General features: G+C 40.5%; 1 protein-coding gene across 4 annotated transcripts in view; it reads left to right on the top strand.

Annotated features, from left to right (window-relative positions):
- The window catches only part of abca2 (ATP-binding cassette, sub-family A (ABC1), member 2), a 125,891-nt gene that overhangs the window by 31,747 nt on the left and 66,162 nt on the right, over positions 1-27,982 (top strand). For 3 of the 4 annotated variants that reach the window (XM_055024905.1, XM_055024907.1, XM_055024904.1), the window contains 10 exons: positions 6,996-7,107; positions 9,354-9,517; positions 10,350-10,471; positions 13,803-13,916; positions 14,118-14,276; positions 14,777-14,998; positions 16,843-17,201; positions 18,642-18,801; positions 19,138-19,266; positions 23,631-23,798. In XM_055024905.1, the coding sequence (XP_054880880.1) occupies positions 6,996-7,107; positions 9,354-9,517; positions 10,350-10,471; positions 13,803-13,916; positions 14,118-14,276; positions 14,777-14,998; positions 16,843-17,201; positions 18,642-18,801; positions 19,138-19,266; positions 23,631-23,798 (1,709 nt within the window). The remainder of the gene's footprint in view (positions 1-6,995; positions 7,108-9,353; positions 9,518-10,349; positions 10,472-13,802; positions 13,917-14,117; positions 14,277-14,776; positions 14,999-16,842; positions 17,202-18,641; positions 18,802-19,137; positions 19,267-23,630; positions 23,799-27,982) is intronic. The other variant, XM_055024906.1, reaches the window with a different exon arrangement.

Genomic DNA, 27,982 nt, shown 5'->3' with positions numbered 1-27,982 from the left:
AGTTCTATAAAACACCAACAGATTTCCATTTTTATCCCAGTCCTTATTGCTGACTCAGTGAGACATCTGTAATGCTTTAAATTGCATATACTGCCTTTTTAGAGTCTTTTGGTAAATAAATATTCTGTATATATTTAAAAAGGAAAGAAGACATTTTAGGATTATTTTACAGAATTGGTGTATCGAGCTAGTGAGGGATTTCTCAGAATAGTTTTTAAATTGCCTATCTCAATAGTTTATTACTAAAGTAGAATAACTTCTATAGTTATGACAACGCTTTTTCTAGACTCGGATTTGTCCTGTAGGTGCAGCTACTGGCCCTTGAAAAGTTAGTTTCTGTCAATATTAAAAAAGTCTTTCTTTTTTAATTAACAATTTGATTAAATTCCAATTTCTTTAGATGAGCAATCATTCAAATGTCATTGACTCTGAAGGTCTTTGTTTTGACAATGAACATGATGTTAAAGTTTTAGTTGAAGTTGTTTCTACATGAAATGATCACTTGTGTCAACAGAGATTCTTTCACTGTAATAGTTTGACCAGTTTGACCAGTTTGAGATGTGGTGTTGGCTCATTCCTCCTGGTCGGACTCTGACTAAAGTTTTTAATTGATTTAATTGCAGGTTGTGTTTTTAATTAATTGGAATTGAATCACAAAACTATACATCAATAAAATAGGCTCTGCACACCTATGGAGATATAAAATTTTTTTTAATGAAAATAATTGCAGGATCTGTAAATAATTCATCAAGTTTTAATAAGAAAAGACGATCTTGTTTCAGGCTGCGATTCACAGACAGACTAACTCCTTTTACCACAACTTGAACAAAACAGTAGTTGTCCCAACAGATTGCTTTCTGAAGCAGAATGAATCCCCAGGAGGCCAACAGAATCGACTTAGTCATTCATCGCTGCTGTTTGCAGATTGCCTCAAAAATTGTAACACATTAAAATCAATGTAATTAATCAAAATGGATGTGGAAAAATCCTAGCCCTTGTTATTTCACTTTGACTGTGAGTCTTATTGTAACAAAATAAGATTGATTCTGATTCTTCTGATTTTGCAAAATTTTAATGAGGTTTTCTGCTCATGAAAAGCTTTGTCTGCTTTTGGTAGTAGAGTTCAACTTTGCTTTTTTCATATTGTCCTAATTGATATCTGATAACATTAGCATTATGTCATTTAGGATTGGATAATGCTATGAAATAGTTTTTCCCCCTGATGAAATTCTTCTTTTTCTGCTTTCTTAATGGACTTAAATGTTCATGTCTTACAAGGACAAGCAGAACAAATGGCAAAAGTAGTTTTCAATATTTGATTTTATTGATTAAGGGAAAGATACTATCTAAACCAACCCAATACAAGCCCACATCAACAGCAGCTGTCTTCAAGGTTTTTCTCTTCGATTCTTTTTGGCAAAAAATTCTGGATTTCAAATTGTTTGTATGGTTTTATAAACTTTTCAGATTGATGGCAAGCAACAGTTACTTCTCCAAAGTTATTGATATTTCAGAACTTCCAGACATCATCAGACTGATGAAATGAGAATTTATTTGCTCTGTGTCCTCACTGACTCACTGTCAACAAGCTGCAAGCTGCTTCTTTCTTCTTCCAGTAGAGTGGGACAATAGAGGTGTTTGCTGCTCTGACCTGTCCAGCTCTGGTTTTTACTGCAATTAGTGTGGTATCTTTGTCTGTATGTGTAGTGTGTGTTGTAGGTGTGCATGTGTGTGTGTGACTGTACAGAAAACAGTTTGACTTGCAGGTTTTTACTCTACCTTTATACTGACTTATATTGCTGTTCAGTTATTTATCATCTGTGTTCTGTAAGCACATCGTCGTCTAAACGTCTTTTATTTGATCTTTTCATTGTTTCCTTTCAGTTGAAACCAGAAGTTTTCATATGACCTTTTCTTCCAGTCTGTAATGAAACCGTTTAGATCAGTTAAAATTTCCAAGATTATTTGTATTTATTAAACGCTACACTAATTAGATAAATAACATGCAAGATTTATTTCTGAATATCTTCAAAATCAGAAGTTTAGGTACAATTCCTCAGTAAGTTATACAGTATAAAACTGTATAACTTGGACCAAACCTTTTGAGTTTTTGCCATTAATTTGCTGGAATTCTGGCCCATTCCTCCTGACGGATGCTTCACCGTCTGATATCTGGAAATTATTACTCAGGATGAGCCAGACTGGTGCAGCCATTCATATTTTGATTTCTGATTTCTTTTGGCATAGAGAAGTTTGGTCTGAATTATTCTCAGGCAATGAGAAAAAAGAGGTGTGTGTCTTTTAAGTCAGTGTAGCTACATTTCTGGTTTCAGTTGTATGAAATTTAGTGATGTGACATGTCTTGTCACCACCCTATCCAATGGTTTAGTTTTGTTCTGATCAATTCTTACCGGATTCTTTTTAGCTTTGGTTCCCTAGAGCACCCCCTGTTGCTCACACCAGTTGAACAGTAGCATCCAGTTGATACACTTTTTTTTGTTTTCTTATCTTCCCTCTACCCTCTGTCTGCTACTCTTCTTTTGTTTCTCTCTGCCTGTCCATGGTTACTTTTCATTCCTATGCATGTCCCCAACCTGTTGGAAGTGTGTAATGAACAGAAAACTGTCTCTAGTGATGAGACACATGAATCAGGATGTGGTATCCTCCTCTACCTGTGTGCCTTTGTCTCATTGTGTAACTTTGAACTAAATGTTGACCCTTGAATTTGCAAAAAACGGTCATTCAGCAACACAGCAAGCTTTTGTCTATAGTGCAACATAAAACAAAAAACTGTTGTTTGTGAGTTAAAAGGTTTAAAGTAGCAACAGAAGTCCAAACTTTGTTTGAAGTTTCAGTTTAGTCTCAGAGCACCAGGGAGGATTTTCTGTCCTCACCTGGTCTGAACTCAGACAGTTAGAACTGTTTCCAGCCTTCAGTGTTCATACATGAGCAACCGAATGGCAAGGGACTTCCCACTAAGAGCAGTGCCAGTCTCTCAGTGGAATTGGAGTAAGATTCAGTACACCCACCTGATGTTTTGAGACCTGCAGTGTTTAATAAAAGACTCAGGAACTGTCTGACAGATCCAGCTGCTGCTTTGTGCGACACATCACATGATCTGAAGATTCCTCAGCAAAGCCAACATTTTGTGAATGTTGAGGCTCAGGGGTTTCAGTGACAATGCTACAAAGTTTTAAAAATATTACTCACAACGTTTTAATTGGTTGTGGAACTCCATGACGACCATCACCAGCCTGAACGATTACCAGCCCGTTGCTCTGACCCCGGTGATCATGAAGTGCTTTGAGAGGATTCTTCTGAGGTACATCAGAGACTTCGTCCCTGCAGACCTGGACAACCTTCAGTTCGCCTACAGAGATAACTGGTCAACAGAGGATGCTGTCTCCATCACTCTGCACACAGCCCTGACCCATCTGCAGCATCCCAACACTTACGTCAGGATGCAATTTGTAGACTTCAGCTCAGCATTTAACACCGTCATCCCAGACAAGCTGGTGCTGAAGCAGGTGGAGCTGCCTGCTTCACTGTGCCACTGGATCAGAGACTTCCTCACCAACAGGCCTCAGGTGGTGAGAATAGGTGGCTCAACATCGTCCCCACTGGTCCTCAACACAGGCACACCGGAGGGCTGTGTGCTCAGCCCAGCTCTCTTCACCCTGTTTACACACGACTGTGTTGCCATCCACCCCACCAACACAGTTGTGAAGTTTGCGGACGACACAACTGTAGTGGGCCTCATTTTAGACAACAACGAGACCCACTACAGAGAGGAGATTCTGCAGCTCACTCAGTGGTGTTCAGCCAATAACTTGGTGCTGAACACAGGGAAGACCAAGGAGGTCATTATGGACTACAGAAGGTCCAGGAGGATGGATCACTCTCCCTCTTTCTCATGGAGAGAAGAGGTGGAGCGTGTGGACAACATCAAGTTCCTCGGCCTCCACATCACGTCTGACCTCCTGGAATACCAACACCTCCCACCTGGTGAAGAAAGCACAACAAAGGCTCTTCTTCCTCAGGAAACTGAGACGTGCTGGACTTTCTTCACGGCTGCTCCTGAACTTTTACAGGGCGACGATCGAGAGCGTCCTCTGCCTCAACATGACTGTGTGGTATGGTGGCTGCACAGCACTGGAGAGGAAACAACTGACGGGTGTTGAGAAACAGCAAGGCATTGTGGGATGCCCCCTCCCAGACCTGGACTCTATTTACATAGCCGGGTCAAGAAGAGAGCTGGATCCATAGCCATGGATTCCAGCCACCCGGGCCACAGACTGTTTGTGCCGCTGCCATCAGGCAAGCGGTTCAGGAATATACGGACTACAACAAACAGACTGAGAAACAGTTTCTTCCCCACAGCCGTCAGAGCCATTACTCCCTGCCACCTAGGCGTATCATAACCTCGCAGTCACACATACACATCCCCCACCCCCACAGAGCCATATTGTTCTGCACTTTGCACTTGTCACATCATCTGCACTTTGCCATAATTGGACCTGCTGCTTATTCTTTAGTGTGGTTGGAGTGTCTTTTAGTTAATTTTAGTTGTATATATTGTTATTATTGTGTGTTTATTTTATTTATTGTATATATTTGACTTTTTGAACAGGAGTTGCAATGGAAATTTTGGAAAATCCTGTTCAATGACAATAAATATAATCTATCTATCTATCTATGAGCCTGGTTGGTTCAGCCAGGCTCATAGATATAACTTGTATAACAGTGATATAACTGTCACTGGAGAAACACCAAACTGTTCAAGTTTAGCACTGAAAGCTTTCTGATGAGGGAGAAGACCTCCAACTCATCACTAGCAATAGAATCATACAACCTTCTAAAGTACTTGTCATGATCCATTTGTTATTTTTGCTCTGGATGTTTTCTTTGTGATCCAGACGCCTTTATTCCTGTGAAGGATCTGGGATCAGGCTGATAAATCAAACACAAGTAACTTTAAAAAATATGAAAACAGACATAATATTTTATGTAACTGCTGTTTTCATAGAATTTTCTGTACAAGAACAGCCTGTTGCTCACACTGAATAAATGTTTTCTCATGTTTTAACCACAGCAGAAGCTGTTTTTATGTGATAACCTACAAACAAGATGTCTTGCCTTTAAGCTGGTCTGTGCTTGCTGAACGACCGACTGCAGCAGCTCTGATTACTGCAGATCCTTCTGAGTCTCATCTCGGTGTCGGGATGGTAAAGGAGCCAGCGCATGAACGTCCTCATCTCACACTGCAACTTCCTTCTTTCCACTACTTATGTAAAAGACCAGAGTGCAGCCCTACATGTAGGAAGTCTAAAGTGATGAGGTTCACTGCGGAGCTCAGAAAACTTCACCACACTACAAGAAAGATGCACCGACTGGCAGCTTTAACTGTCCATTCGTTATGTTTTTATTATGAATGGTTTGAGTCATCTAAACATAGAAATAAACTTTGTGTCCAGAAACAAGAACACCAACTTGGTCTAAAAAACTGCTAGCCACCAAATTTCTTCTCTGAAAACATTTGTTGAACATCATATTCTCCATCACTTTTCTAAATAACAACTTTGATGTGACTGTTTAAAGCAGCAGTGTGTTTTGATGGACCAGTGCTGGCTCTTGTACCATCCTGTGGTGTGCTGCCTACTCTCCAGTCTGTTTAACTCTGTTCCACTCAGCAGGATGAAAACCTCATAATATCCTTCTATTCTACTGATGATGGACTCATTTTCTGTACTTATCCTGAATTCACACCTGGTGGTCAAAGAGGACCCATGTCAGCATGCTGATAGTTTCTGCAATTTCTTGAGGTTAAGTCATTCAAAAAAAAAATTTTCAGTAAAATTATATGTTCTGCTTTTATTTAGATTCCTCCTATTCCTCTAAGTAATAGATCAGCTGTAGAAAGGTTAACTATGTAACAATGTAACATACAGTATCATCACATCGAGTGGCATCCTAAGTAAATGTGTTAAAAGCCATGCTTTATATATTTCAGTAGCTTATGCAAAAATCCAACAATACATTTAATCAGCCTGAAATAATAGAGATAATAGTTTTGTTGTAAAGTAAATGTGGGACAATAGTGAGAACCTTTAACAAAATTACAGACATAAGATTTTTATTTGTCATATTTCTAGAACCTAATGAAATTGGAGTGGTACCTGCAGTGATAAATGAGTAATAAAGACTTAATCAGTAATGATTTCACAGCGCTTGGAGAAAAAGCTGTTTTTTAGCAAGGTGGATGTTCACTGTGTCTGTACCGTTTTCATGATTGTAGCAGTACAAACAGTTGTGTCCTGGGTGAAGGATTTATGTGACTGAGAGACGTATTTGTTTTTCCTAAAGAAATGTATTTTCTTTGGGATCTGGCACCTCCAACCAATGAGTCCTTATTGTTCTAAATGTGGCTCTCAGGACCATTTTTACTTAAAAACTCTTACTTAGTTTTTAAGTAAGAGTTTGATGAACTGAAAAATATGTCGTTTTTAAGGGTGAATAATGATCCAACACGAATGACCAAATCAACACAGAAATGGTTCACCAGACACTATTGAACCTCCTGCCTAAGACCTAAAATCTGTAGAAAGCTTATTGAAGGAGCTCAGGAAGAGACATTTGCTCTTTTCACATCTTTCCCAGGGATGCAGATGGTCTTCACTTCTGCCGAGAGCTACTTCATCAATGTTTCTGAAAAATGGAGGCTGTTTATGTTGAACAATGAGAAATTGTGTCTAAATGCAGCACTGACATGCAGGAGCCTCTCTCACCACTTCCTTCTTTCTAACACAAGCACAGAAACTATCTGTTTTTTCATTACTGTCTAATGGAACATTTCACAATATGACTAGTTTTACTTGATCTTTTTCTAACACTGTTCACCACCTCCTTGTCTACCACTCTTATGACTTCTTCCTATATCTCTGGCTTTTCCCTCTTTTTATTCCTCCATCTTTTTTCTGCTTCTTTCTTCCACCAAGCCTTTTACAGTGCAGCACCACTCACCTCAGCCGGCATCATTCCCATCATGCAGTCGCTGTGTCCAGACGGGCAGAGGGATGAGTTTGGATTCCTGCAGTATAACAATTCTACGTAAGTAGAATATCTAAGAGTAAAGGATTTGCTCTTAGATATTCCTGAGTCACTTCACTTTGTGTTTGATTGTCTTTTAGTAGTAAGTACCACTATCAGAAAAGCTTTCACCAAAAGCAGCAATAAGACGTGGAGTTCCGCCAACAGTTGCAAAACCATACCGACAATGACTAATTTCAAGAATCAGTCTGATGCTGAAACCACAGGGAAGTGGTGTGGGTTGTGATGTTACCATATGATATTAATAATAAGGCCAAAGATGTAAATATTATCTTAATCAAATGACTGTGACGATCATGTTATGTTTTTTGTCATGGTGTACCGTATACAACATAATATTTTAACACCAAATATCATGGTGTTCAAACCACCATGATATAATCAAAGTATTTGTTGAATGAATTGAAAAGGTGAAATTCTAATAGGATTTAAATGTTGCCAATTTGCGGCTTGGTTTCACCACACAGGTGGCTTTATCACAAAACTAGGATTGAAACGATTTATCTATAAATTGTAATTGATTAATGAATCGATCATCAACTAATTTAGAAATGGATTAACGTATTTTCCGGACTTTAAGTTGCAGTTTTTTTTTTTTTTTATAGTTTGGCCGGAGGTGCAATTTATACTCCGGAGCGACTTATGTGTGGAAATTAACACATCATTATATCATATCACATGTTATTTTCACACTAAACCACAAGAGGGCGCCCTAGCCCTTATTTCTATCTGTCGGTAGGACCGACTCAGTCTGCCTGTAGAACTGGCTTTTAGCAGAATGATGAAGTCAGAAGTTTCTCTGCTGCCGAAGCATTTGTGTTTAGGGGCGAGGCAGGTTTTTTCCTGCTTTTGCGAGGACATTTATGGGAATTGTCTTCTCAGTTTTTCTAAGTCAACATCAGACCTACGTTTTTATTTACAAACCAGTGTATAAAAAATATTCTTGCCCATAATTTGATAGTTAGAGGCACAGATCAGCGCCCCTCCTCCTCACCATGGACCCGGAGTCTGAACAACATGGAGGCAGAAACTGAGAGTCTTTATTAGACTGAGGGCAGCCAGACTAGTTTATTTTGCTAAATTATTATATTTAGCTAAATATTATTGCTGAGGGACACAAACAGGCCTTCTGACATACAGATTAAAAATAAAAAATTATTATTTTTTTAAAAACAAAAATAAAACACTCACAAAGGGCACTAGGGCATCAAGAATAAAGGGGAAAAAGGCTCAAGCCCCGTTGAACATCAGAAAACAGTGAAATGTTAAAGTTGGGTTTTATGATGTCTGCTGATGTTCAGACATAAATTTAAATGCCTTAATATGTTTCTTTTTTTCAGTGAAGACAAGTAACACTGTGTTCTTACTGTATATATTTTTTACTTTTTTGACTCAAAGCACTTCTTCCAGTCTTTTTTTTCTCGCAATTTTGGAAATTCATGTTAAATCAACAGTTCCCTGCATTTTTTGACACTAAGGTGACTTTGTTGCAGATTTTCTACAAAAAAGGTCATGAACATCATGTTTAAGTGACTGATGACCCCCAACTAATCCCTGATCAATATAAGTAACAAAACGTCACATTTACCCTGAAACATAAGGACAGAGCACATCAGAATCTTATGGAGCCCCCAAGGGAACATGGGGATTTTTTTTTTTGAGTTCCCTCGCAATATTTTTGTGATAACAACTCAGAAATAGTCCAAATCAAGATGTATTTTTATTTATTTCCTACTTACGGAACGTTTCTGTTTATATTCTAGGTTTTTGGTGCCTTTCTATCCTAAAGGAAAAGATATAAAACTTCAGATATTTCACAAAGAGGTATTAACATTCATGGAAAAACCCCACATAACCTTATATTTAAGCAGAAAGTACAGTGGCTTACAGTATTCAATTATGCCGCATAACTGATCAGTACAGCATTGCGAGGTAATGCAAAAGTTTAGCAAGGTAAAGCAAAACAAAAAAATTCCTCATGTCTCCTTGGGGGCTCTGTAGAATCCTTTTGTTCTCCATGAGTAGGGGAAAATGACTGCAAAATTCTTTGCAAATATTTCTTAAATAGCACTACAAGATGAGTGATTATGATTGCAAATAATCATAAAAACAATTGTGAAATCCTGGCGGTTCTATATTAACAGGACAAACGAGAAGTGAAGAATGTCATGATGGGAATAGACTGTAAACTGCCACGTTTGACTGGAACCAGGACCTGATCAAGTTTCATATTTATCTGGTTCCAGAGTGACTCAGCTGCTGGAGCGAATCAGTGAAGTGGTTGAACAGAACCGCCTCTTCACATCTGACAGACCAGGTTTGGGTCAGGATCTGGAGACCCTGCAGCAGCACCTGGAGAGCCTGAGCGCTGCACCTTTACCGCCCGACTACAGCTTCAACAGCAGCCAAGGTCTGACTCGCTTCAGCTTCACTCTTATCAATAACAAGCTTCATTCTTCAACCTCCAGCACGGGATTCCTTCTGCTGGACGGTCCGAGTGTTTTCACAGAGCTCTGCCCTCAGAAATATGCTCATGCCTCCCACTGACAGACAGAGCTGGATCCAGAAGTGGAGCTCAGACACAATCTATCCTTTAGGTGTTCTCATTGCTGATTGAGAAGTTTGTAACAGTTACATATTCTTCACCCAAGACAGCAAAATTAGGCTTTCGTTGTTAAACAGCAAAAGGTTGCTACTTTGAAGAAACTACAATATAAGGCATATTTTCAGTTGTTTTACACTTTTTTGTTTAGTACATATTTCCACATGTGTTAATTCATAGTTTGATGCCTTCAGTGTGAATCACTGAAGGCATGAAAAAGAAAAAAAACAAAACAAATAAAAGCTGTGTTTTTATTTCTGAGCTGGAAGCACAGGTGAATGAATCACTATTGACACGCAGCAGAGCAGCTGCGTGTCAATAGTGATTCACAGTGTCAATAGTCATGAAAATAAAGGAAACTCATTGAATGAAAAGGGGTGTCCAAACTTTTGGTCTTGCATATATATATATATATATATATATATATATATATATATATATATATATATATATATATATATATATATATATGCAACATATAATGATGATTAAGTAGGACCCGCACCTCCTGAGCCTGGCCCTGTATAGAACACATAACTTTAAAAATGCCAATATACCAATGCTCATTAATAACTTGTACAGGAGGCTCAGCTTTAACATGTGTGTGTATGCGTGTGCATGTGTTGGGGTGTGTGTGAAGGCTTTCCACTGGCTGGTGTGTTGAAGAACCAGGAAGGTTTCCAGCAGTTCTTAGTTAGGAATCTTTCCCTCTCCGGCTCCACAGCTAGCACACTGCTCAACAGCTCAGTGAACCTCCAAGAGGTGAGTTAGTGGTACTGCTTCACACTGATACCAGGTAACATGACTGCATACTCATAATCTCTGAGAATGTCCTTCTGTTCATCTGTAACTGGAATATCACACTGGATTGGATCAGGATGGTTTCATCTGCTTCATTTCTGAACAAACACATGACATGATTTAAAAGATAGTCCAAACATAAAGCTTGCTAGCTTCCACTCTGAAAAACTGAAATTTTGATGTTTGTTTATTGAGGTTCATTTTCTCTAGTTAGGTTTTATGAGAAAGTTCTTTATTATGAAATCTTTCTGTAACTAACCAGAGGATGTAATACAGAGGAAAACATCAGGGAAAGATGGAATAAACGGTTGAAACATGCATTCCATATTTAAGCTAGAATGCTCAAGCTTTATTTACAACAGTTGACAGGCTCACAACCCCTCCAATGAAATTCCTGCCTGATTTTCAATCTAATGCAGCCTGCAACCAATTTTTTTCAGAGAAAATCCAAACATTCATAGGATTAATCTGCAAACCTACACTAAATCTAGTTCCAATGCTATGCCCAAACAAAACAAATGCAAGAAAAATTACCCAATTCAAACTATTTAACTCTAAAAGCCTAATCATGTCAGTTAAGCTCAAGTTCCTGCTGTCTGGATATCCCACCTACACATTTCTTTAAGAAGTTCTTGTCTATCATTGTTAATGATCTGGTCCAAATAGTAAACTCGTCACTCTCATCAAGCCTTTTCCCTCAGGCTTTAAAATCAGCAGGTGTCAAACCACTAGTAAAAAAGAACAATCTGGACAAATCACTACTGCAGAATTACAGGCTGACCTCCAACCTCTCATTCATCAGCAAAGTTATTGAAAAGCTGTTTGAAGAGTTAAATGGCTTCCTAATGATAGCCAAGTGCTTTGGCGTCTTACAATCTGGTTTCTGGTCTCACCACAGCACAGAGACAAGCCCAGTCAAAGTGTTTAATGATATCCATATAAACACAGACTGTGGAAGAACCACAGCGGTGGTTCTGTTAGACCTCAGTGCAGCTTTTGAGCCTGTTGACCATGACTTATTACTGAAAGCACTGGAGAGTTGGGTTGGACTCTCCGGTCCAGAACTCAACCCTATTGCTACATGAACAACCCTATTGTTACATGAAACAACAATAGGGTTGTTTCATGTAGCAACCATATTGCTACATGAAACAAAGTTTCCTTTGTTTCAATAGGAAACTTCTCATTGAAGCGGACAGAAGTCACATGTGGTGTACCCCAAGGTTAAATCCTAGGACCCTCTTATTCAATATCTATATGATCCCATTTGCTCAAGTTATGACAGGAAGTAAGATTAGCTACCATAACTAGTCGGTCTTCTATCACCTGAAGAAGATTTCCAGGATTAGAGGACTAATGTCTCAGCTAGATGTAGAGAAACTCGTCCATGTGTTTATCTTTAGTCGCATTGATTACTGCAGCAGCGTCTTCACAGGTCTGCCTAAAAAAATCATCCAGTTGAACAGGTTTACTGCACTGTCATGTAACCACAGGATGGACAGGATGCAATCCCTTCCTTACTGAAAGGTCAGTTAATTATTTAGATGATAAACTTCTTCATGTTCAAAATATCAGGATATCAAAAATCAGGATGCAAATGGAACAGTTTTGCATACCAAAAACATTGTCAGACCTTGTACGTACTCTCAGCTTGTGACATTCAATGGAGAAATTTTTTAGACCTTAGACTATATTTACCTAAACTATCTGTTGTTATCTGTTAACAAACTTTTGGGCCTTGCTTTGGTACTTATGGTGAGACATTAGTCCACTCATCAATCTGCTGTAACTGCTGTAGAGATAGGTCAGCAGAAAACCTATATGACTGGTTCTTGGCCTACATACTTTATCAGACTGAACAATACTAATGTTAAATGAGTAAAACAATTAAATAAAATTGTGAAAAGAAATAATACAATTTTCATTTCACACAGGTCTTCTGGTTCTTTTTCTGCTCTGCATCCAGAACCAGAAGCAAGCATAGAGAAGCAGCATCCAGCTTCTATGCACCACAAATCTGGAACAAACTTCCAGAAAACTGCAGAACAGCAGAAACTCTGAGTGCCTTCAAAGCTAGACTAAAAACCCACCTGTTCAGAGTTGCTTTTGAAACATAATTAATTAAAACTGTAACACTTGACTTGATGTGATATTATTGTTGATTCTATGTTGCATGACTTTGTCATGCTCATATTTTCAATTGATTGATAGAAAATATGAGCCATGATTATTAAAATATGTTGAAGAGGGATACTACAAAAAATTGTAACTGTCCATTTTAATGACGTTTAGTATCTGTCATTTCCTTTTTACTTGGCTTTTATGACCCAAGAGCAAACTTCCAACTTTCAGCTGCAGGTTCACTTCCCGTTGGGCTCCTCTGCTGCTCTGTGGCAATTTTCTAAACTTTTACATTTAAAAAGTCTGTCTGCGGAAGGGTTGCACTCTTTAAATTGTGGGTGGAACATTTATAGTGTCTGGAACATGTGAAGTAGAAATTTTAGAAACAAAAGTTAGTATTGTGGATTTCTCCTTGAGATAATAAAATTATATTTTAATCCCAATCAGCTGAAATAGTTTAGCATAAAAGCCTGAAAATGCAGTGCCAAAATATGCAATAAAATCTCAGGATCTTTTTGGTATCCTTTAAATTAAATGTAACCCGAGTGTTCCGGAATTAAATCATACTTTTTTACATAGATCAAAATTTATAGGAACTTCTCGTTGGCAATCTATGACTTTCTAATTCTTTGGGGTTTAAATATAAAGTGACACAAAGAGCCATTTCTCTCAGCCACCGGCCTGTCAGCCTTGTCGCTGGACCAAACACCGGTCAAACAATCCTGAATATGTGGAGGACCAGCTCAGCACCACTGATGTAGCTGTATATGAACCTCCACCTGTTGGAGGATGTGTGATGCTGTTGTCATGTCCTTCTTCCAAAGCGTCTGAGAACTTTGCAGTGCATGGCGTTAAAATTTGAAGCACCAGAACATCTTCAAAAACCAAATGTACAAGCGTGGACCAAAGAGGAGAAGCGAGCAGCACAGACGCTGGCGAGGCAGTTGCTATGGCACAGGGAATGAGAGAAGGAGTCACAGTTGACAGCTGCATGAAAAAATAAAGGGAATCAAATGTTTCTTTTATTTTGTGAAAGAATATCCTCATTGATTGCTGATATGCTATTTTTATTGTTCTGATTTGATGGCAGTTATGCCATCTATCCATAATAAAGATGAATAACTAAAGAGTTGCTGGCATCTTCATTACAAATCATTCTTGCTCTCTTTAGGTATACAGTCTGATCTTTGATAGTTCCCTCAGAGACAGAGGAGGGCCAACCAGCTGGATTCATGAATCAAAACTCCTCAATAAGAAACATGGAGACGAGCTTCTGCAGATTAAGGTGGGCATCAGATCATCAAGGTCCAGCTCATTGGAAGACAGGCATAGCTACTTCGCATCGCTTCACTGAATGGACTTTTCCCCAATCAAGTTATGATGAAGAGTATTTCATTTTTAATTCTTCCATATTACATGCCAGAGTGAAATAAACCTCAACACTTGATGCTTTTCATGAACACCTCTCCATCACCTGGTGCTGCAGGAGAAGCTGCTGGAAGGCGTTCAGGGTATGGATGGAGGTGAAGATCCAGACAGAGCAGCAAACAGGAAGGCTGTAGTCCAGATCATATCCTGGGCGCTGGGCCTGTCGGCCGCCTCTGACAGCCGGGCCGAGCAGCTTCAGGGGATCCAGGAGCTGGAGGTATGCTCATCTTTTCTCATGCATTTCCCTCATTCACCACAAATGAGGTGGTGAATGAGACCTCAGGAATTTTCTCCATATCATTCTGACATTAACTCAGGCAAAATGATTTCTTTATTGCTAAAAAAAAAAATATGTGGATAGATGTGTAATAGAACTGGACTTCCCTGTCACTTTGTTTCCAAATTGAATAATTATATAATAATAAATCAGATAAAGGGAAGATATTCCTCAAAGAACTTATGTCTAGATATTGACTGGTAAATATATTAGTTGAACACAAACAAAATTATTTACACGCTATAATGTCAGTTCCAAATATGTAATCAATGGTTTACCACCTTAAATAAATTGGCAGCAGGAATCACTTGCGTTGTCGTTGACTTTACAGCAGTCACTCATGCAGAGCACACATGACAGAGCAGATCCAAACAGAAATAGAAGAACTGATGTGTGATTATTTTCTACGTTGCCTGCTAGCAGATGAAATGTTTTTCCAGGGAGTTCTCTTGACTGGATCCATGCTGAAGTTCCTGACCTGTGGGGAGCGTGGCGACATTCAGCTCAGAAAGATTCTGCTGGTTCCTGAGAAGCAGCAGCCTGCACTGCAGGCATATCACAGCCTAATGTGCAGTCGAGAGGAGGGTCAAAGGTCAGAGCGCTTCAGACAGCTGAGCAAGGAGCTACGAGAGCAGGTCAACACTCAAAGTGTCGCTGACAAGGTACTTTCTGTTTGTTAGATTCTTTAAACAGACTAAACAATCTTCATTCAGTTTGTTAGAATAGAAAAGCATTCATTTAATTCCATGTGGAAAAATCAGTCCAGTTCTGACAATCCTGACATTGCAACGAAATTGAAAGTGGTTGAATCAATGTTAGGATTTCAACCATTACTGACACTATATCAATATTGATTCAACAGTCATCTGAATGTAGAGCTACATGCAGATTTGGGTTGATTTTATATTGAATGAAAGCTCAGGAATCAATGTTGATTCATGTACATGTTCTGGTCTGACAGGTCTACATCATAACATACCATTAAAAGTTTCTTCAATGAAGCTTGGAGAATGTGGAACAGGAAGCACTGAATCGTTTCTGTTTGGTGTGCAGCGAATGTAGAAATGTTTACACAGATTATTGCTCAGGGTCATTTTAAATGAACTGAACTGACTATAAGAATGTGAATACAAACTCTGGCTCCTGCATCTTACCTTGTTGTTATTGTGCTCCAGTTTGTTTTGTGTCGTTTCCAAAAGTGTGTGTACACAAGCTTCAAAAATGACAACATGGTATCAATATTACATTATTTAATAAAACAGGGATAGATCTGTAAACATATTTGACTCCTTTTTGACAGTCAGAACAACAGTCTATTGTCCATGGAAGAACAGCATCCATGAGATGAGGCTTTGTACTGTATGGACCAGGGGATCATATAGTTCATACTGTTAGGGGGACCCAAATTCGACTCTGGTTGGTTGGTGTCACTTTGGTACCTTTATGCTTTCCTCCCGTTCTGGCACATAATGAAGACACTTCTTGATAGTTTCGCTGCAGTCAGTCAGCTTTGGGTCAAACTGCTGCACAGCAGCTGAAAAACATAAAATTAAGAGTGAGGAAGGCGCCAGATAAAAAGATGCTAAACATTTCAAAAGTTCTGAAAGATACTGAAATATTAAATTGTGTATTGGTTATAGATCGAAGAACAAACAAACCGTACAGTTGCCCTTGTACACTCAGTTATATTAATATTAATGAATACTCATTAATATTTATCTTAATGTTAGTTGACATATACAATTACATTTACCCATCAAACTGCAGCATAGTGTAGCATTTATGATCCTGCACTCATGCCAGAAGATATAAAGATAAAATTCAGGGAGGATCAGGGTGGGCAGAATAGAAAAAATAGGGGGCAGGGGAAGGATAAAAAGGGAGGAAAATTGGGGGAGGAATACAAGGAGGTGAAGAGGCAATGATAAGGGGTGGGGGTGGATGGTAGAGATGGCATTTCAATCATTAGATTTCAACCACAAAACAACATTGATTCAATGACGTCTTTTCAACATTGGTTTCTTGGCTAGAATTGGATTATTGTTTGATAGTTGATCCACCGTCAGTTGTCGCCCTCAACCAAACCTATCTGGGACTTAATAGCTTTATGTGTAGAAGGCAGGTGACCATTTCTATAAAGCAAAAGGGAAACACCTTGATATCTGGATAAAAACCAGTTCTGTTTTCTGCTTGTGCGGAGGGAAATGCTTTGGTGTTTTTTGACCTCACTAGATGCTCAGTTCACAAATCAATGTTTTGTGTGGCACAGTTTCATTTAAGAAAGTGTCAGGCTTATGGAATGAATGAAGAGATCAGTCTGCAATCCCTGATTGTCCTGATTTTGAGTGAAAGAAAACCTTATAAAACAATTGAATTATAACACAAGAATAATATAGATTTTTGCATCATGTAAAAAGTAACAGAACAAAGGATTTCTCCTCTAAGAAAAAAAAAACATTATTGACTTTTAAATGTTATTTTAAGTGACCAAAGTGTGACTCTGTAGCTTCATGTGGGGCAGGCTGGCCCTTTGGCCCCCTTGTCCCAGTCCCAGCTGGGTGCTCTGCTGAAGGACCTGGCTGATGTGGAGAGGCTCCTGAAGGACGTGGACCTACTCTCTGGACTGGCCCGCCTGCTGCCCAAAGGAGCATGCGCCAGGCAAAATCCAGGATCCCCGAGCAATGGAACGTGGCCTCTGAATGCCACCACATGGAGCATTAACACAACAGATGTTCCCAGAGAAGACGGAGAGGAGGGGGCAGAGGGTGAAGGGAAAGAAGAGGGAGAGGACAATCCTCACTCTCAGTTCTCGGCTTTTGTTCAACTGTGGGCAGGACTGCAGCCCATTCTGTGTGGGAACAACAGGTGGGTGAAATCTCAACATGAGTCACTGAAATCTCCAACCGACTGAGAGCAGGACCAGATAACATTATTTTTTACTAATGCAGTTTGATGGTTTTGGAATAAAGTCCAAATTAAGTAAAGAAAAAAAAATCAATTACCAGAAAGTCATCAGCTAATTTAGCAATCTATTCGTTAACTGAAGCATAGACTCAAAAAAGGCCATTTGCTTCAAGAACGGTTCATTCACATCCGTAAGGAAGCCAAAGATTTTGTGTTTAAAATGAGCAATCACTTTGATTGATATTTTCCACCCAAAACTCTTAAAGTGGCTGTTCTAGCTTCATCTGGTTGAAATTTAATTCCAAATAAAAATCTCCTACGAAGCATCTTTTGCATCATCCCCAGGTCAAAATTGCATGCTGCTGATAAAAGTGTTGAGCTTTTCACTTGCTGATGTTAGATGTGTTTTAAGTTGCAGCCTTTGCTCCAAATGATGAGGCATTCACTAAAGGAATGCTAATACTGCATTTTAGGCTATATGATATTTTTCTTATTTAAAACAGATAATTATTTGTTTATATGCATCTTATTATAATCAATATATCAGTTTCTCACATTTAACCAACACTTAATTAATCTGTTCCCCAATCTGATAATAATCTTTGGTCTTCACAAAGAATATTTACTATGTGTTGAAAAAGATTAATTAGTTTTAGAGATAAGAACAGTTCATTTGTTTTTCCTGAGAAAAACAGTTATCCCTGCAAAGCTTGCTAAGCCTGGTGGTCGGGACATGGAGGCGGTCCGCCACTAACCCACTATGCTTTTGTATTAAATATTTTAAGTTGACAAGAAATGTTAAAATATTACTGGCTAAATATGTTACTTTAAAACATTGCTGACAATTCCTACACTTACAACTAGAATCTTAAAAACAACAAATAAAAAAAATACAATTCAAATAAATATTAGTTATTTGCCCTTCTGATAAATTCAAATGGAGTCATTAGCTAGTGGATCTAACACCATGTAATGCTGATCAAATTTACAACTGGACCATGGTATAAATGAACTCAGCATTTCCTTAAGGCCCCATCATCATCAACTTCTATACTCATAGACTTGGAACACAATCTCACACTGATCAGGCTGGAGTTCTGGAAACGCTCTGAAGAAAACAGAAGATAGGATTGTAGCCTGTTGCTACATGGATGGCTCTGTCAAAGTACTCCAAATGGGCTGAAAGCCAGTGGAACATTTCTACTTATATTTGACCTATTGCTACTATTTTGTATCATGACTGTAGAGGAGAAATGAGCAACACAGTCTTGGAATAAACAGCAAAATCATGTATAAGGCAGAAAACTGAATAGTAGCTGTAGTGACAGCTGGTTTTAATGTTAAAGACAGAAAAGTGATTTTCTGTGACTCAGGAGAAGACTTTGAAGACTTTTATTTCAGGATCATTGAGCCAGAGGCGCTGAAGCAGGGGAATATGAGCTCACTGGGATTCACCAGCAAAGAACAAAGGAACCTGGGCCTGCTCGTTCATCTGATGACTACAAATCCCAAGATCCTCTACTCTCCCATTGGCTCTCAGGTGGACAAAGTGATTCAGAAGGTAAGTAGGCAACTCTGAAACCATGTTATATAGAACAGCATGTCTCAATCTATATCTGACATGTTTGGCATTCAGTTCCACAGATGAGAGAGCTCAGAACCAATCAGAGAGCTCTAAACAGAAGATTCTAATAATTTTACCATCTGCATCTTGATACAACCAAGATTCAGCAAAAAACTTTCTAGGCAGTTTAATTCTTTTCACTCTGGTTTGGTTGAGAATTGACTCCTTAGGCCAAGCAGATTGGAGAACTCAGCAACGTTTGTAGTTTGTAATTTTAGAAAGGCCATAGTGTAAAAGTCAGTATAGTTGACTTTGTTCTCTTTTCAATCCAAGGCGAATGAGACATTTGCATTTGTTGGGAATGTGACCCACTACACCCGAGTGTGGCTGAACATTTCTGCCCAGCTCAGGACCTTTCTGGAGGAGGGCCACCTGCAGAGCCATCTACTGTGGCTCCAGCAGGTACACAGTGCTGCTAAGATGTACAGAAAAGTTTTCACCTCTTGAACATTCTCATATTATTACTGTGTTACAACTTCAGACTAAAGTATTTTAGTGGGATTGTTTTGCTTTGGACACACCAACACAAAGCAGCACACTTTGTGTTGGTAAGTTTAAGAAAAACATACACAATTTTCAATATTTTGTTCAAATAAAATTCAGAAAATTGTGCCATCCATCATTTAGTATAATTGTAATTGAAATCTAGTAGCAGGATCCCGAGTCTCCTTGGTTTGTGATGTTTGCAGATGAGCTGCAGTGAGAGCAGGGCACAGGTACAGGAATGAACATTAGCTGCAGCTAGACAGAATGCCTGAGTGTAAGTGAGAGGGGTAAAAGTGGAACAGTGACATTATAACAAGTAAAAGTTAGAAGGTAGAGACTTTAAGAATTTAGGGTGATTGGTCCACAGCAAAGGAGAATGTGGAAAAGAGATTAAAAAGCATGTGCAAACAGGTCTGATTGGGTGAAGAAAAGAATCAGGCGTGACAAATGTGTAACAGTAAGAATGAAAGAAAAGATGTACTATAGTGAGAGCAGCAGTATAGGGTTTTGAGAGGTACTGGCAGCTGCAAAGCTCAAGGTGTTCAGGTTCTGTTTCGGAGAAACAAGGATGATGGGATCTAGAATGAGGACATCAGAGATAAAGTCAGAGAGGCCTGACTGACACAGAATAGAATAGAATAGAATAGATCAGAATAGAATAGAATAGAATACAATTCAACTTTATTGTCATTGCACTGTCACATGTACAAAGCAACGTAATGTAGTTTGCATCTATCCAGAAGTGCAATACAGGATATAAATATTTATAAACAGGTGTACAAAGATATAAACAGAGAGTAATATTGACGTGCTATAAATAAAATGTTCTGTACAAATATAAATATGAGAGCTATGTACATATTATACAAATTACACAGAATATACAGGAATATGAAGAATGGATTGTCTATATATTAGTTGTTTTATAATACAGGCTAAATAATGACAAATTAGATTTACAGATTATATAAAGATTGTATACAGATCATGTATGTGTGTGAGGGGAACAGTCCGAGGATGGGGAGGTACAGTCCTTATAGTTTGTGTCAGGAGGCGTTCAGGAGCTTGACAGCTGTGGGAAAGAAGCTGTTCCAGTGCCTGGTGGTTCTGGTACGTAGGTTCTGGTACGTATCGCCTCCCCGAGGGCAGGAGAGAGAAGAGTGTGTGTGCAGGGTGAGTGAAGTCCTTGGTGATTTTCCCGGTCCTTTTCAGACACCGCTTCCAGTAGATGTCATTGATGGCCGGGAGCGGTGCCCCGGAGATGTGCTGGGCATTTTTCACCACCCTCTGAAGAGCCTTCCGGTCGAGACAGAGCAGTTCCTGAATCAAACTGTGATGCAGTTGGTGAGAATGTTCTCAATGGTGCAGCGGTAAAAGTTGGTGAGGATCGCTGAGGACAGGTGGTTCTTCCTCAAGGTTCTGATGAAGAAGAGGCGCTGGTGCGTCTTCTTGACAAGTTTGGAGCAGTTGGTCATCCAGGTCAGGTCCTCAGAGATGTGGACTCCCAGGAACTTAAAGCTGTTCACATGCTCCACCGCTGTTCCCTTGATGTGGATGGGTGGGTGCAGGTCAGCGTTCCTCCTGAAGTCCACGATGAGCTCCTTGGTCTTCTCGGTGTTCAGCTTTAGGTAGTTCTTGTCACACCACTCAGCCAGACGGTCCACCTCCTCCCTGTAGGCGGCCTCATCGTTGTCTCTGATGAGGCCGATCACCGTGATGTCACCTGCAAACTTGATGATGGTATTAGAGCCATGGACAGGTCTGCAATTGTGGGTGAAGAGAGAATAGAGGAAGGGACTCATCACACAGCCTTGTGGCACTCCGGTGTTTATGATGATAATGGATGAGAAGTGATTGTCCAGCCGGACGTGTTGGGGTCAACTGGTCAGGAAGTTGAGCAACCAGTTGCACATGAGTGAACTGATGCCGAGGTCTGTGAGTTTGGCAATGAGTTGTGATGGCATGACAGTGGTAAATGCTGAACTAAAGTCTAAGAACAGCATTCTGGCGTAAGTGTTCTTGTTGTCCAGGTGAGAAAGGACAGAGTGCAGCGCTATGGAGACTGCATCCTCTGTGGTCCTATTCTGCCTGTATGCAAATTGGTAGGGATCCAGTGTGGGGGGGAGACAGGATCTGAGGACCAGCTAGGACCAGCCGCTCCAAGCACTTGGTGATGATGGGAATGAGGGCTACCGGGCGATAGTCATTGAGTCTGGACGGGTTGAAATTCTTGAGAATTTGGACGATGGAGGTAGACTTGAAGCAGGTCGGTACCACGACGCAGGCCAGGGACAGGTTGAAAATGTCCGTCAGCACTCCTGCCAGCTCCCCAGAGCACGCTCTGAGGACACGTCCAGGTATGCCATCAGGACCTGCAGCCTTGTGGGATTTAATTCTGCTCAGAGCCGCTCCTACATCAGTGGAGAGGAGAGTCAGTGACTGTTTATCTGGGGTGGTGGCTGTCTTAATTGCAGTTGTAGTGTTCCCTCTCTCAAAACGAGCATAGAAGTTGTTAAGCTCGTTGAGGAAGGAGACATCAGAGGAGGCGGGGGAGGTGTTGGAGTTTTTGTATTCTGTGAGAATCTGAAGGCCTTGCCACATGCGTCAAGGGTTGGAGTTGGAAAAGTGATCCTCCACCTTTCTTTTGTAGTGGTGTTTGGCCTTCTTGATTCCCCTCTTCAGCTCAGCCCGGGCTGCGCTGTAGGTCTGTGCATCCCTACAGCAGGAGACGAACATCTCGGTTCATCCAGGGTTTCTGGTTGGGGTACAGGTGATGCGTTTGTGAATGGTGACACAGTCTATGGTGGTGGAAATGTGGTCCAGTACAGATGAGGCGTACTGATCCAAGTCTCTGTGGTGGAAAGTATTCCAATCTGTATTCCTGAACTGGTCCTGGAGCACAGCGTCTGAGTCCTCTGGCCACACCTTCACTGTCCTCTCAGTGGGTTTCACATGTTGGATGATTGGTGAGTACCGAGGTGTGAGGAACAGGGAGAGATGGTCTGATTGTCCGATGTGGGGGATGTGTAAGCTCCAGCCAGATTGGAGTAGACATGGTCCATGGTGTTGTCTCCTCTGGTGTGGCAGGAGACGTGTTGGTGGAATCTGGGGAGGACTGTCTTCAAGTTGGAGTGGTTGAAGTCACTCGCAACAATAAAAGCAGCCTCGGGGTATTTAGTTTGGTGTTTGCTAATGGCCGCATTGAGTTCTTTCATGGCTAGCTTGGCATTAGGGGGAGGGTTGTACACAGCAGTGAGGATAATCGAAGTGATTTCTCTTGGGAGGTAATGAGGTCTGCATTTGATCATTAAAAACTTAACATTCTGTGAGCAGTGACTCTCGGTAATAGCAGAGTCTGTGCACCAAGCATTTAATATAAATGCACAAACCTCCACCTCTGGTCTTACCGGAGTAATCTGCTATCCTGTCGGTTCGGTGTGTATGGCATCCAGTTAACTGGAAAGCATTGTCTGGGCAGCTGTTGTTAAGCCACGTTTCAGTGAAAACCATGACATTTGAGTCCATAAACTAGTCCATTTTATTGGCCAAAGAACGGACATTGGCGATGAAAATGCTGGGTAAAGGGAGCAGTGTGGTGTTAGCTTTAGCTTCGCTCGCACCCCTCCACGCTTACCCCGCCTTTGTTTGCGTTCTCGTCTCCGCCTACGTGCATTCCGCCCGGTCAGGAGAAGTGGGCCGCCTCCAGTGTTCTGGAGGTCTCTGGGATAAGTCTGAGATCGGCGATAAAAGTGTCAGGACTGTAGCTCCAAAGGTCCAAAAGTACTTGTCTGCTATAGCAGAGCAACGCGGTGCAGTTCTTGAAAAAAGTCCTGTGAGAAATAGATTTAAAAAACCACTAAATAGCAGGTCCTGGCGAGACACTGAGCCTCGCGTTGTTCACGCACCACCATCTTATCTGAATAATACAGTGTAGACATGTTCAGAGAAACAATGATGACATTGATTAGGATGCTGAGGTTGGATTCACAGGGCAGGAAGCCAGAAAGAAGGTGGATACATGTGGTGTATGAAGGAGTTGAAGGGTGGAGGACACAGAGGACAGTAGCTCTGACTTTTCCTGAGGGGACCAGGTGTTTCAGCCTACTTCTCTATTCTGCACTTCTTTGTGTTGGTCTGCTAGTCAAAACTGAATTCCACTGATGTTTCTGATCAAAACATGACAAAATATGACAAGTGTAGAGGCTATGAATACTTGTGTATTGCGCTGTATTTGCCTCTGGCTGTGATTGGGTCATTTTATTCCTCCTGTCTTTGTCCAGCTGTCCTCAGAGCTGCAGCAGCAGCCAGAGCTGCTGAACGGCACCGACAGTGAGCTGATGCAGGCGCTGATGATGGGAAACTACACGCTGCCCAACACCTCCACCCTGTTGGAGCAGCTGGACACAATCGACAACGCTGCCTGTGTCTGGACACGCTTCATGTCAAAGGTCAGCACTCCAGGGACCAAATGGTGTGGATATTGACTATTATTGTAAGTTTAAACCTAAAAGCTTTGACATGCTGATATCTGCATAGCATCTGAATAGCATTTCAGTTAGTTAATTTGCTTTAGACTGAATATTTTGCGAGTTGATGAATTTTTTTGACGCAGGAGTTTCCTCTGACACGCTGACATTTGGAACTGCTGAACTGCTGCTTTCCAAGGCTGACAATGATAAATGTCTGTATTTGACTAAAGTCTAGGTTGAACTCTGCTCATAGAAAATAGTTGACAAAATTCAACTACAAAAGTATTTAGATAGTGCCAATTCACAACACATCATCTTAAGTCTCTTTAAAAACAAACAAAAGGCAATTCAATCCAGTCTTACAGTTATTAAACATGACTGGAGTATAGGTTATTCACATTAGTTTTTCTATCTAAGGAAACCCAGCAGATTGTATCAAGTCATTTATTCAATGGTGAGAAAAATCTCTTCTATGACAGAAAGAAACTTTCAGTAGAACCTGGTTTAGCATGAGCCAGGTTCACTTAAAGATTGTTAAATATTGAAATGACAGCAAGAAATGCAAAGTTGGAAAGGAGAAGGAGAAAGTAGAAGAACAAGAAGTGGTCAGTAGAGCATAAGGAGGCATAACTATATATCTCGGATAATTTAGCTAAGCAGCTCTAGGCTTTATCAAAAATGTGTTTTTTTGCTGATAAACTGCTAGGCTAGCCTACTTTTAGGGCTAGGCTTAACATATTTAAGTATTCAGGTCTCAGACTATGAACAAATGGGTGTTAGGTCACATATGAATTGAATACGCATTGCACATTTAATTAAAAATAAAAAAATCTGATCTGTGTTGTTCAGACTGTCATGAACAGATCACATGTCGGCTTTTTTCCAAATAGGACCCAGGTCACTTGGAAATCAGATATGTATTCGATGTTTTCACATGTGACCTGAATCTGAATGACATTGTCATTGTCATTTGTCAAGACAAATGTCTCTATTCTGCGTCCTTATACACGCAAGTGGGAAGAAAAATGACAACATGGCAGATTGAAACGAGGATTAAGTTTGTCATGTGCTGGTTCTGGTCAGACAACAACTTCGAAATTGTAAGTAGTGATGGATCAGACAACACAGACATCTCAAACATGACTTAACCCTGAGTCGGTGCGCGTATCACTTCATGAAAAAACACGTGACCAATACAGCTCCTGTGTTGTTTGGTTGTCAACACAACAAATTGTATGTATGAGGGAGAAACTGTTTCAACATGTCTGTGGGTTGTATTATTTTTTAGCTTTTTAAGAAGAACTGGTGTTTTGGGGAGATTGCAGTAGTAAAAGCATCTCATCCATACTCCAATCTGGAAGGCGGTGGTAATGCATCTAAAAGTTTGCCAACCGCCATACAAAAGAGAAGAGTTTTTCTCTTTTTTTTAAGAAAACATTTATTTTGTCACAATGATAAAGTGCACAATGATAAAAAACAAATCACTGGAAACAAAAATATCATATCAGGACAAGCTTAAAAATGAATGGTGGTTGTTAAGTCTTTGTTAAGTTTCAATTCTCCCTGAGTTGATGTAGTGTACAAAATCCCACTGAAGCCCCGTAGCTGCAGAAAATCCACCATATCCCCTGTGGCTACCTGGAAGCAAAACTCCAGCCTCAGCCTGGCCTTGACGTTGCACTTCCACAGAGACACGGCATAGAGCTGAGGTCCAGTCTGAAGTTTGTCTCTACAAGACAAACAAATAGTCATCTTTTCTTTGGCAATTAAGAAATTTAAAATCTGACACTTTGGTTTCAGATTTTCAGATTATGGGCTTTATTAAAATGCAGTCAATGAATAAAAATAGAACAGGTAAAAATAATGCCAAAACAGCTAAAAACACTCATCAATAAACTAAAAAAGATTGTCAGTCTCCTACAGTCAATAAAAACATGAAAAACACTCTCAGACAGACCACAGAAAAGGACACTCATTTAAAACACCTGGACTAATAGCCAATAAAAACGAGTTTGTAGCTATGACACTGTATAGGATCCTCCATTTGAGATCACCAGTCCGTTTCTTTATTGGACGTTTGTAGAGAATCCTCCACTGAGAGGTTTGTCCTCCCAGTCAGTTTGTCCACACGCTCACAGCTCTATTCTGCAGAGTTCTTTCACTCAGGACTTTGACACAGTTTCTATAGAGTACTTCTGGGCCCGTACTCTGAAGGCTCATCTGTGAGTCTTTGCTGGATAACAGAGGACCACTGTCTTTTGTGAAGCCGGTGATCAGGATCAAATCAGGGACGGAGTCTGTCGGGTCTGGTGAAACCAGTCCTTTGTGGAGCAGGTGCAGGAGACGCCTCTCCCCCGCGTCATCCTCTCCTTCACCATGGCCAGGAAATGCTGTACAAGTCTAGTAGACCGGACTCTCAATAGAGAAGCAACGGCCTGGGTGTTGGAAAAGTCTGGTCCGACTGTCTCCACTAGATGTTTCAAAATTGTCGTCTTGGACCTGCACAGCGACTCCAACAGTCCTGGTACCTCACTGCAACACACATCCAGTCTGAGACTAAAGGCTCGTCTAAAAGCCAATGCTGAGAGTGATTTGTCTGTGAATGACATCATTTAGAAAGGGCAAAGGATTTAAAAACATATTGATAAATCTGAGACAACCCCTTTAACTTTGAAAGACTAAAATCAGTACATTGATTCAACATTGATCAGATGTTGATCAGACATCAGGATTTCATTCATTAGATTTCAACCATAATACAACATTGATTCAATTACACATTCTCAACATTGATTACTTGACAAGAATTGGATGATTGTTTGATGGTTGGTCCATCAAACAATCAGAACCAGAAACAACCATTCTGACCAGGGACAGTGTGTAGAGCATCCCAGAGAGCGCGCAGCCGTGACGAACGCCATCTACACACCCTAAAAGGATCACACAGGCTACCATTGATCTTCAGCACACTCTCAATATCACTGTACAGTACTGGGATCTTAGCATAAAGACCATCTCTGAACTCAAACCCCCTCATGGTTTTCCAGAGGAAGTTGTGCTCAAAGCGGTCAAATGTCTTTTCTTGATCTAGTTGTTGTTTGTAGACACAATGAACTAGAGCTCTAACGTCTCGAGTTAGGTAGATGTTATCTACCATGTACCTGCTGGGGATGCAATAGGTCTGATCCCGGTGGATGATCTGCTCCATAGCTTCTCTCAGCCTAGTTGCCAGGGCCTTGGAGAGGATCTTATAATCAGTGCAGAAGAGGTACACAAGGCGCCAGTTTTTCATGTCTTTCAGGTTATCTTTTTTAGCCAGCAGGGTTACAACTGTTCTGCACCAAGAAAGTCTGAACCAGTGAGCAGACTTTCATTGTAGACATCCAGCAGGTTCTCTGCTAAAATGTTCCAGTAGGTTTTACAAAACTCTACAGTGAGCCCATTGATACCAGGAACTTTCTGGCCCTGCATACTAAGGAGGATTATATGGGGATCCTGAAGCCCCAGGGGTCGCTCTAGCTTAGTACTAGTCCCCTTGAAGACCTGTAGTAGTCCATTGCTGAACAGATCCCTGTTCTCTTTGTATTCACTCTTGAACAGAGAATAGTTCAGGAGTCCTGATCAGGAGTCTGATATGGAGGAGTCAGATCAGACTTTTCCTGATTTGAACCAGGTCAGATTAGGAGGAGTCCTGATCTGACTCTTTACTCAGTTGCTGCCCTGTGTCCGACAGCAGAGAGTGGATCAGCATCCGCTATTTCATACTATTGGACAAAACAATGGTCATTTATGTTCACATGAAATTGCAAATTAAGTTCCTTGTCACGTTGATTTAATAACATAAACAGTTGTCTCCGGTGACAGACAACATGTTTCAATAATAGTGATTTACACCCAGAAAGGACTATTTTCATGGGTGAGACTTTACCATGTCGAGACAGCTCTTTGGTCAAAAACTCATCACTGATGGAGGTATGTTCAACAATGTCGCTTTTGTTGAACATCACCAGCCAAACAAACTTCTTTCACGCTGCATGTAGAGCCAGCACTATGCAGCCATTCCTCAGAGTCAGCGTGGAGAAAACCCCAGCACCTGCCACCATGGAGTTGGCCAGCCAGACACACCTGACGACTACACCCCAACCAAAAAAAACCCTTAGAAC

This window comes from Poeciliopsis prolifica, unplaced genomic scaffold, assembly GCF_027474105.1.
Source record: "Poeciliopsis prolifica strain line A6 unplaced genomic scaffold, Auburn_PproV2 SCAFFOLD133, whole genome shotgun sequence".
Lineage (NCBI taxonomy): Eukaryota > Metazoa > Chordata > Actinopteri > Cyprinodontiformes > Poeciliidae > Poeciliopsis > Poeciliopsis prolifica.
This window is presented reverse-complemented; position numbering and strand designations above follow the sequence as displayed.